Consider the following 12,010-nt stretch of genomic DNA (forward strand, 5'->3'; position numbering starts at 1 on the left):
TCTGAATTCCGTGCGATACTTGTTAATGTTTGGCCATTTTCATATATCCTTATTATTTTAATTTTCTGATCCAACTGAATCACTTTCCTTTTCTTGATAGAATTACTAGTACCACTGTCACTTATTCTCTTAGTCAGCACCATGATAACAATCAAACTTAAATTTTCTGAAAAGAACTTCACAGGTTTAAGGTGAAAACTCACTATTATCACCCCACGAGAGCTCACATTTTACTAAAGCACATTTCTGGAGGTCACTGCCATAAAACAATATAAACAATTTGCGCTTTCTGGGTTACTGGGCATTTCTGTTAGTGCAATTCATTATAAATGGGTAAAAACTCAATCTTATTGCATTTACAATAATACCGATAGCTGGAATTCTGTGGGTTTTTAAGTTATTATAGTGAAATGTGTGTCCCCTTCGCTGAAATCTTCAATCATATAAAAAAATATATAAATAAAGTAACGTAAGCCGAAGCTATACAAAGTTAATGTAAGTTGGGGACTTACCATATCAAAAAATGTTCAGCAACCTATGTAAAAAGTATGGCGATAGATAAAAAAACGAAAAATTTACCAGGTACTACTCGCATGTGCAATACGATGCTTCCCTTATTTTTTGCGATTTTGATTTTGAATCTAACAGCTTCCCTTTATTTTTTACAGTGTCGCATATGGTTTGGTCACCAACATTATAATGGTTCATTAGAGATTTAACGGATGCATCATTTTCAGACTTTTGAATAATTTCAAGTTTTTGTTTAATTGAAAGCACAACTCTTGCATTTGCCCATCATTTTTGCAATTTCTAAACAAAAAAAAAATAGTTACTATAAAAAAAAAATTCTGATATCCCATCCCTGACATAAATGACAAAACAAATTTGTCCTTTTGCAGTGCAGCTGAACACAATAATCTCGTTGACTCACTGAAACAAACTAAACATTTGGTCTCTTTTTTCTTTTGTTTTTGAGCAGCAGGTGTGAAGACAGCGGAGGTTGCTAGATAATAGGTAAACTAATCTCCCCATGATGACTTATAACACCGATTCTTGTCAGTGTTATAAGGGTGGTAGAAAATAAAAAAGACCTGTGAGTAATTGTGCAGTCAGATATGAAGTTTTCTGAGCAATGCAGACAGGCTGCCAGGGCAGATCATGTGGTTTTGTCAATGATATACAGGAATTTTGCTAGCAGGGAAAAGAAGGTGATTATCCCTTTGTATAAGGCAATGGTCAGGCCACACCTTGAGTATTGCATACAGGTCTGGAGGCCTCATTTTAGGAAGGATGTAGATTTGCTGGAGCGTGTACTGAGAAGGGCAACAAGATTGGTGAGGGGAATGAAGGGATCCTCTTACCAAGACAACCTTGGGAGGTGCAATATGGCCACAGAAGCCGATGCGCCAACAACTACCAAATCAAATCTTACCAAGATAGGCTTAAGTTCTGCAAATTGCAGTGGCTGGAGACTAGGCACCTGCGAGGTGATTTGATTGAGGTGTATAAGGCCTTGAATGGGTTGAGCATGCTGAATTCTGATGGGATTCTTCCACTTGCTCAGATTACAAACCTAAGGGGACATAAATTCAAATTGAGGAAAGACAGTTGTAGAATAGATGTGCGGAAATTTTCCTTTAGCCAGCGGGGGGGGGGTTAAATGCCAGAACAAACTTGCATCTGTTGTTGTAGAAGTTGATAGCTTAAATAAATTCAAGGAGGAACCGGACAAACTTTTAGAGGGAATAGTTGTGTGAATTTTTTTTTTTTTTTTTTTTGGTTGATGCTACATAAGCTCATACACTTGCTTTCTTGCATCACATGCCTCTATTGCTGTTACTATTACTATATTATGTTTATAAATACTTCCTGTTTGTTTACTGCTATCCTATTTAAAATAATCCTGGAAATCGTGGGTGGTTTGTTTTTTTATTATTATTGTTAGCCATATGGTACAAGGAAGCCTGACATTTTTGCTGTACCAGCCAAAAAATTTTTTTTTTACACTAGGGGTGGCAGAAGAGTCAGAAGTAGAAGGGATTCACTAAGAAAGAGAAGAATGATGATATCCAGCTCAGGACTCTCGGTGTGTCAAGCCCACACTCACCAGATGTAAGCCCCTGGGGTTAGTTTAAAGATCTTAAGTAGAAAAGCCATGGATTCTTCAATTCAGACTTCTGGTTACTGTGTAATAAAATATTTTATGTATTTATTTTTATAAAGATAGTTTCAGTATCAGCTGAGCTGAAAGACAGTCATTGAGGCATGTTGGATGAAGTCAGCCATGATGTCACTCAGATAATTTTAAGAATATCATGTGGATAATTTTAATTAAATCTAGTTGCACCAAAGTATCCAGATATTTTTAACCATAAAAATTCTCTGATTGTTTTAAATTTCTCAAAAGTAGTTGCTTGAGTTTTAGATAATCTGGTATGTGTTATATAATTTGTAGTTGCCAGTTGTGTTTCTTTCATATAGGATAATTAAATTGACATATTCAGTACAAATCACTCCATCTATTTTTATGTATAGTGGTTAATGAAATCACCGTCTAATGATTTTACAGCCATTAATATTGGTTTTTATCCAAAATCAGAATACTTCCATTTCCTTTTTATTATTTCTTAGTAAGTGAAACACTGTTCATTTTCTTTTTCAGTTGGCCGCAATGCTAAAAGATGTGAAATACCTGTTTAAGATGAAGTATAAGAACATACCTGCTAGTGCCTCTGCAGTATGCGAAAAATCTGAGATGTTTTGCCAATATACCACTACCCTACAGTTAGTAGTAGGGTGGTATAATAAATTACGTGGAAAGCTATTACCAGTAGAGCATCCTCTTGTGGATGATCAGTTATCTAATATTGACAATCAGCTTATAGAGGGAGAAAAAAATCTCAATTGGAATAGTCCAGGTTTGTTTTTGATAATAGCAAATGAAATATTTAGGAAAACAAAAGCTTATGTTTTCTTATAAATTGTATTCTTAATTTGAGTGTTAAAAACATTTGTTCATCTAAATAAAAAATTATGTAATTATGTACCAGTTACATAATGAGTTGCTGTCGCTCTACTGTGAGACTGATAGTGTCATTGATAATGTCACAGCGGCAGCCGTTAAAAATGTCTTTACTGCAGGAACTCATTATCAAACTAAAATTATGTGTAAAGTTACCATTTTATGTATATGTTCATGAAGACATGTATTATAATTCTGATACCGAAATATTTTAATAAATTGTCTTTTCACCTATCTCCCATTTCTTAAGCATTAGCATTAGTAGAGGCATACTGTGCAAGAAAGCAAGCTTATGCAGCATCAGCCAAAAAAAAAAAAAAAAAAAACCCTCCCATTTCACCCCTCCATTCGTTCCAAATGCCTGTCCAGCTCAGCCTTAAATTTATTTAGGCTATCAACTTCCACAACAAAGGATGGAAGTCTGTTCCACCAACCAATCACCCGTTGGCTAAAGGCAAATTTCCGCACATCTGTTCTACAACTGTCTTTCCTCAATTTGAATCTGTGCACCCTCAGGTTCTTAATCTGAGCAAGAGGAATAATTCCATCAGCATTCAGCTTGCTCAAACCATTCAAGGCTTTATACACCTCAATCAGATCACCTTGCAGGTGCCTACTCTCCAGGTGCTGCAATTTGCAGAACTTAAGCCTTTCTTGGTAAGAGCATCCCTTTGTTCCCCCACCAATCTTGTTGCCCTTCTTTGTACTTGTTCTAGCAACTGTACATCCTCCTAAGATGAGGCCTCCACACCTGTACACAATACCCTAGGTGTGGCCTGACCATTGCCTTGTATAATGGGATAATCACCTCCCTGTCCCTGCTAGCAAAATTCCTATATATCAATGACAAGTCTCCATGATCTGCCCTCGCAGCCCATCTGCACTGCTCATCAAACTTCATATTTGACTGCCCACATTTATCCCCAGGTCTTTTTCACTTTCCACTTCCCTGAGTGTAGTACCACACAGTTGGTACATTTCTTTTCGGTTATTGCTACCCATATGTGGTACTTTGCATTTGTCAATGTTAAATGTCAGTTGCCACTTTTCAGCCCATTTGCCCAACTTATCTAGATCCAGTTGGAGTAGCATACTGTCCTTCCTGTCGTTAACAACCCTGTCAACCTTTTTACCATTTAATTATATCATACGAGGGTGGTTCAGTAAAGAATTGCCCTCACCTACTTCCACATACTGCAGAGTCATGATATTTTGTGTGTAGCACCATACATATCTCTGTACTAAAGGTGTAAAATTGCAGCCTTGTGTCTTAATTTGTTTTTCTCTTGCAGAGCTGAATGTGTGACGAAGTAGCATCATGAACAAAGTCGAAGTCAGAGCTGTAATACAGTATCTGTTCTTGAAGGGGAAATCTCCTAAAGAAATCCATGGGGAGATGACTGCTGTATATAAGGATGAAGCCCCATCCTATGGCATTGTGAAGCACTGGCATAGACAGTTTAGGTGTGGTCGGACATCGGTAGAATCTGAGCCCATTCCAGGTTGTCCCCATTCAGCCATTGAGGACAGCACGATCAAAAAAGTGAAATTGTTAAGAATGGAAGATCGCTGGATATCTGTGGGTGAATTGTCCCAGGAGGTGAAGATTAGTGTGAGCTCTGTTGAAACAGTCTGTCATGACCAACTCTCTTTACGGAAATTGAGTGCAAGATGGATTACCTGATTGTTGACTGGTTTTCAGAAGGTTGATCGACAACAGAAATCACAAGAGTTTGATTGAAAAATGAGGAAATTCAAAAAATGAGGAAGGCTTTTTCTCTCGTATAATCACTTGGGATGAAAGTTGAATATACCATTTTGATCCTGAAAGTAAAAAGCAGTCCATGGAATGCTTCCCCACCACATGGTTCCATGGAATGCTTCCCCGTGACACAATGGTTCCCTCCCCCCAAGAAGGCAAGGGTCCAAGCATCAGCAGGAAAGGTCTTGCTGACAGTGTTTTGGGATGAGAAAGGTGTAATAATGACTTATTACCTGCCGAAAGGTAAAACAATTGCAGGTGCCTATTATGCCAACTTACTCACAAAATTAAGGGAGAAAATCAAAACATGTAGGTGTGGCATGCTCTCCAAAGATGTGAGAATGCTTCAAGACAATGCCCCAGTTCACACTTCTGAAATTGCAACAACACAAGCAGCCACTTTTGGATATGAAATACTGCCCCATCCTGCCTACTCACCCGATCTTGTACCATCGGACTTCTTCTTCTTCTTGTTTCCTTCCCTCAAATCATTTCTTTGGGGGACCTACTTCCCTGATGACAAGATACTCATTTCTGCAATAGAGTCATGGTTCAAAGACCAACCTCAGCACTTCTACAAAAACGGTATCTGTAGCCTCATCCATCAATGGGAAAAATGTGTAAATCTGCACAGTGGCTATGTAGAGAAGGACTAAAACCTGTGCTAAGAATCAACAGGCTAGCACCTTTGCAGCTAGATTAGGGTGATTCTTTATTGACTCCCCCTCATATAATCCTGTATATATAATATAATTGTATATCATATATGATTTTATCATATAATCCTTTTCGATAATGAGCAGTAAATTGTGTAAGAGTTATATCTTTTAATGTTTGCATATTTATTTATAATGTTTTTCATATTTATCAAAAATACTATTGTTTTGTATATTCAAAGACTCATTATCAACTTGTTCATCCAGTTCAACTTTTGATTTTGTTAATTAAGAAAAACATAAAATCAAAAGAAGTGCATCCAGTTGATATAGATGGACAGTGCACTGTTGAGTCAGTTTGGTGTGACATAAGCACTGCAAAAGCAAAAATAAGAGTAGGAGTGTGTTATAGGCCTAATGACTCGAATGAGTACAATGAACAATTGTACAGAGAAATAGAGTGGGCCAGTAAATCAGAATGTCTTATAATGGGGGATTTTAACTTCCCAGATATTGACTGGAACTTGTGGGTTGGTCACTCACACACTAGTCAGACTTTTGTGGATTTATTGGATGATTGTTTTCTGCAGCAGCATGTTCGAGAGGCAACCAGAGAAAGTAATACTCTTGATCTGGTTATCAGCAGTGATCATTCGTGTATTAAGAATTTGCAGATAAAGGAACCACTAGGTGGCAGTGATCACAGTGTGCTGAAGTGGGATTTACTCAAAGAGGTAACTACCGTCAGGGGTAAAGGAAAGGGTTTTTGCTTCCGTAAAGGGGAGTACAGTGGTCTCAGACAGTTTTTAAATTCTGTACAGTGGGATCGACTGACGATGTTACAAACAGTAAATTCTAAGTGGGAAGCATTCAAGGAATTAATCGTGGAAGCTACTAGACTTTTCATACCGATGAAGAAATATTGTTCAAGGTTTAGGCCTAAATGGTTATCAAATGAACTAATGAGACTCGTGACAGAGAAGAAAAATGCATGGGATGCATATAAATTATCAGGCGACGCAGAAGCCTGTAGCAGATATAAGCTAGTCTGTAATCAGGTCACAAAGGAGGTTCGGCAGGCAAAGGCGGATTACGAGAAATCTTTGGCAAAAGATGCTAAGAAAAACAGCAAGGATTTCTTTACTTATATAAACTCTAAAAGGAAGGGGCTGAATATGATTGGTCCACTTGACATCGATGGTTCGACTGTTGATGATCCTGCTCAGATAGCAAACAAACTGAATGAGTATTTTGCATCTACATTCACACGTGAGGAATCATTACAGTTTGAAAATGGAAGAAGGTTATCAAATTGTAGCAGTGTGCTTAATGATTTTGTAATAACTGAGAGCAAAGTGGAGGAGAAATTGTTGAAGTTAAACATAAGAAAGGCACCTGGGGCGGATGGGATCTATCCAGTTATATTAAAGGAGGCGGCAAAGCAACTAAGCAAACCCTTAGCCATAATTATGAGAGCATCCTTGGATTCAGGGGAGGTTCCCACGGACTGGAGATGTGCAAATGTATCCCCAATTCACAAAGGAGGTTCGAAGGGTGACACGAATAATTACAGACCAGTTAGTTTAACTTCTGTTCCGGGTAAAATAATGGAGTCACTGGTTAAAGATGCATTGCAGGATCATCTAGACAAGACTGCAGCAATAATTCAGACACAGCATGGGTTTGTTAAGGGAAAGTCTTGTCTGACAAATTTGATTGGTTATTATGATGTGGTCACAAAGGAACTGGATGCAAAAAATAATTTTGATATCATATACTTGGATTTCAGGAAAGCTTTTGACACTGTTGCGCATGGAAGACTACTGTACAAATTGGAGCAGAATGGTATTAAGGGTAAGTTGCTACAATGGATAAAAGGATGGTTAAGTGGGAGAAGACAGAGGGTGGTAATCAATGGGTGCTGCTCTTCGTGGACTAATGTTATTAGTGGAGTCCCACAGGGTTCGGTGTTGGGTCCACTGTTGTTTTGTATATTTATCAATGATATTGATGAAGGTATATCAGGCTTAATGTCGAAGTTTGCAGATGACACGAAGGTTGGCAGGGTTGTTAATGACAGTAATGGCAGTGTGCTACTGCAACAGGATCTAGATAATTTGGGCAGATGGGCTAAGAAGTGGCAACTGAAGTTTAACCTTGACAAATGCAAAGTACTGCATATGGGTAGAAGTAACCCCAGAGAAACGTACCAACTGTGTGGTACTACACTTAAGGTGGTAGAAAATGAAAAAGACCTGGGAGTAATTGTGCAGTCAGATATGAAGTTTTCTGAGCAATGTAGACAGGCTGCTAGGGCAGGTCATGGGGTTTTGTCAATGATATATAGGAATTTTGCTAGCAGGGAAAAGGAGGTGATTGTCCCTCTGTATAAGGCAATGGTCAGGCCACGCCTTGAGTACTGCGTACATGTCTGGAGGCCTCATTTTAGGAAGGATGTAGATTTGCTTGAGCGTGTACAGAGAAGAGCAACACGATTGGTGAGGGGAATGAAGGGATCCTCTTACCAAGAGAGGCTTAAGTTCTGCAAATTGCAGTGGCTGGAGACTAGGCACCTGCGCGGTGATCTGATTGAGGTCTATAAGGCCTTGAATGGGTTGAGCACGCTGAATTCTGATGGGATCCTCCCACTTGTTCAGAATACGAACCTACGGGGACATAAGTTCAAATTAAGAAAGGATAGATGTAGAATAGATGTGCGGAAATTTTCCTTTAGCCAGCGGGTGGTTAATTGCTGGAACAAACTTCCATCTGTCGTTGTGGAAGTTGATAGGTTAAATAAATTTAAGGAGGAACTGGACAGGCAATTGGAGGGTATGGTGTGATTTTTTTTTTTTTTTTGTTTTTTTTGGCCGATGCTGCATAAGCTCCTACACTTGCTTTCTTGCATCAAGTGCCACTACTACTACTACTACTATTTACGTAATTTCTGACGCTCATGTGGCCATACCATTGGCACATATTCAATCGCTCTTGAAGACACGGACATTGGGTATCGTAATAAATACCAAGTTACCTCTTGTGAACTCATCTCCACAAAATTCAATACATCTACACTTAATGTTTGTGTTAGATCAGTTATATCCATATCAGGATATTCTTCTTGTAGCTCTATGATTTGATTATTGCAGGTTGCTTATTCCTCTGTTAGTTTTATTCACATATTCAACTACATATGCTGCACATGAATATTCTTCTATGATAAATTATAAATCCGAATTAGACTTGAGCAATCCTAAAATCCAAGAATTGTAATTATTCATAAATTTCTTTTCTATCTTGCATTTAAGAAATACATGTGGTCGTTTGATACCAGCCCTCAAAATATTTAGATATTTTACTTCTGATTGACATTGATTTGATTTAAGGAATTCTTCGAAATTAACATGATTGATTGTCCAATTCTAATGAGTTGTGCATTTTACAGTATTTTCTGCGATAAGCTAATCTTGGCCACAGATGAAAATCTTCGATCTACCGATGATAATAATCTACCGATGGCCACAGATGACAATCGAAGATTGTCATCTGTGGCCATCGGTATCAATATACGAGTTTGCGACATTGGCCAAAAAGGTGCTTCAAATTGACATACACGTTGGTTTGCATTATTATTTTTATAACAGGTAAAAGTATGTTTATGTACATTTGAATAATCTGAATTTTCTCTATAGAACATAATGCATCTATCATTTGGATTGCTTCTTCCATTCCACATTCTTTTTCTTCTAATGGTGCAGAGGGTGTATTTTTCATCTATAATAATATATGTGCATGTGGACTTCCTCAATGTTGAAATTCAATGTGTTTAAAGAAATTCACAACATAACATTTCCCTAAAGGACTATAGGTTTTCCATTTTAAAATTTTGATTATACTCTCAACAATTTTATTAAAGTATATGGCACACGTTACGGAGTCTTCATTTATTAATGTAGCTCTTTCCATGTAAAGTAGATCCATAACTTCATTAGTTGTAATTTCTTGTTTATATCTGAATTTGTATAACATACATAGTAATACGGGCCATGTTGGTTCACACGCTCTCAACGTCAAGAATGCTGTAGGTTTTCCTAATTGACGAATCATGACAAACACATCTCGTTTATATTGACTCCAATAATATGCTGAATTGGGAATTGATTTTAGAAATGCCAAATTAGACTCTAATGACTTGTTTATAAATTCTTTCGATTCCAATATACAACAAGTAACGTGAGCTGTTATTCCTACTGATTTAAATGCAATTTGCAAATTTTCTGCGGTACACATTCACATAATTTTTTATTGCCATATATAGCAAATATTGGGGAGTTACTGCACAATGATCAGATCTATGAATTTCACTTGATGCCATCATAAAGGGAGTAATTTTCAATTCATTTTTAAATTTTCATGCATGTCCCAAATATATAGCTGGAAAAGAAAGTTCTTCTGCATGTATATCAAATATGAAACTTGTTGGAGATGATTTCTGACCCGGTGCTATACATAACTTGGTCCACTTGATATTGATGGGTCAACTGTTGATGATCCTGCTCAGGTAGCTAACAAACTAAATGAATATTTTGCATCGACATTCACACATGAGGAGTTATTCAGCAAGGGGAATGCCAGAGGTGTATTGAACTCTAGCAGTCAGCTACAGAATCTTGAAATAACTGGGAGTAAAGTGGAGGAGAAACTGTTGAAGATAAACACAAGAAAGGCACCCGGGGTGGATGGGATCTATCCAGTTATATTAAAGGAGGCAGCAGAGGATGCTATGCTGCTGCAACAGGATCTGGAAAGGTTGAGCAGATGGGCTGAGAGGTCGCAAATGAAGTTTAACATTGACAAATGTAAAGTACTACACATGGGAAACAGCAACCCCAGAGCAACGTATCAACTCTGTGGTACTACACTGACAGTGGTAGAGAATGAAAGGGACTTGGGGGTGATTGTGCAGGCAGATATGAAGTTCTCTGAGCAGTGCAGACGGGCTGCAAGAGTAGCTCATGGAGTATTGTCAATGATATACAGGAATTTTTCCAGCAGGGATAAGGAGGTGATTATTCCATTGTATAAGGCAATGGTCAGGCCACACCTAGAGTACTGTATACAGGTCTGGAGGCCTCATTTCAAGAAGGATGTAGAGCTGCTGGAACGAGTACAGAGAAGGGCAACAAGATTAGTGAATGGAACAAAGGGGTGCTCTTACGAAGAAAGGCTTAAGTTTTGCAAATTACAGTGTCTGGAGACTAGGCACCAGCGAGGTGATCTGATAGAGGTGTATAAAGCCTTGAATGGTTTAAGCATGCTCAATGCTGATGGGATTCTTCCTCTAGCTCAGAAAAATCACCTGAGAGGGCATAAATTCAAATTGAGGAAAGACAGATGTAGGATAGACGTGCGGAAATTTGCCTTTAGCCAGTGGGTGGTTGGTTGGTGGAACAGACTGCCATCCCTTGTGGTGGAGGTTGATAGCCTAAATAAGTTTAAGGCTCAGCTGGACAGGTATTTTGAACGAACAGAGGGGTGAAGTGGAAGTGGGTTTTTTTTTTTTTTTTTTGGCTGATGCTGCATAGGCTTGCTTTCTTGCATCAAATGCCTCTACTAATGCTAATGCTAATAAATATTTATCTTCAGACCATAATAATGCTGTTATTGAATTATCAATAGTTCATCATCATCATTGTTGACAGGTTCCACAATTTCATCTGAATGTTCCTGTTCACTATTATCATTTGTCCCCAAGAAATCGTCACTCACTTTTATGGCATAGAATTTATACAAATATGAATTTATCAAATACCATAACCATATTTTCACAATTTCCTTCTGCACACATCCTTGTATATATAATGATTTATGTATGAGTCTTAATTTTATATATACTAATGGCATAATCGTCATCTAATTCTCTAGGTAATTGATGAACCATTGTATTTACATTAACTGGTACATTTATTACTTGTCCAATGATTCCATATTGTCCCTGTTCTCAAGAACTTTTTTTTTTTTTTGTAGTTGTTGGCGCATCAGCTTCTGTGGCCATAATGCACCTCCCAAGGTTTTTGCAGTACTTTGATCCAAGCCCAAGGCGGGATTCGAACCCGCGACCTTTGGGTTGCCAAGCAGGCACTTTACCCACCCGGCTAGCCCGGTCGGCTTCTCAAGAACTCTGTGGTTGACAAGTATCAGGCATAGTAGAACTCTGTGGTTGAATTTCATTATGATTCAGAATAGTTTGAATTTCTAATTTCCTTTTCTTCCATTCATGATATTCCTTCATTATTTCAGCCCAAGTTTTTTTGGGTGTAGTTTGAGAACTCCCAGGCATAACAAAACACTCTTGTTGAATTTTATCTGGATTCACATTTCTGTCCAACTTCCCTTTCTTTCTTTCACGATATTCCTTTGAACGCTGGGCTGTAGATTTTGGCACAATCACTCATATATTAATCATTATGCTGATATAATGGTATAACAAAGCATGTCACTGCTCAATTGTGCTTGTTGTGTCACTGCAGGCAAGTACAATGCATGTGCATCAGGTTTCATGATGATTTC

At 38.0% G+C, this 12,010-nt stretch overlaps 1 protein-coding gene across 1 annotated transcript in view; it reads left to right on the forward strand.

Annotated features, from left to right (window-relative positions):
- The window catches only part of LOC150089496 (dynein beta chain, ciliary-like), a 1,205,440-nt gene that overhangs the window by 246,045 nt on the left and 947,385 nt on the right, over positions 1-12,010 (forward strand). Inside the window, 1 exon segment of the mRNA XM_090390004.1 lies at positions 2,663-2,918. Coding sequence (XP_090246130.1) covers positions 2,663-2,918 — 256 coding nt within the window.

The sequence above is a fragment of the Mastigoproctus giganteus genome, chromosome 2 (genome assembly GCF_048544385.1).
Source record: "Mastigoproctus giganteus isolate SK-2022 chromosome 2, ASM4854438v1, whole genome shotgun sequence".
NCBI lineage: Eukaryota > Metazoa > Arthropoda > Arachnida > Uropygi > Thelyphonidae > Mastigoproctus > Mastigoproctus giganteus.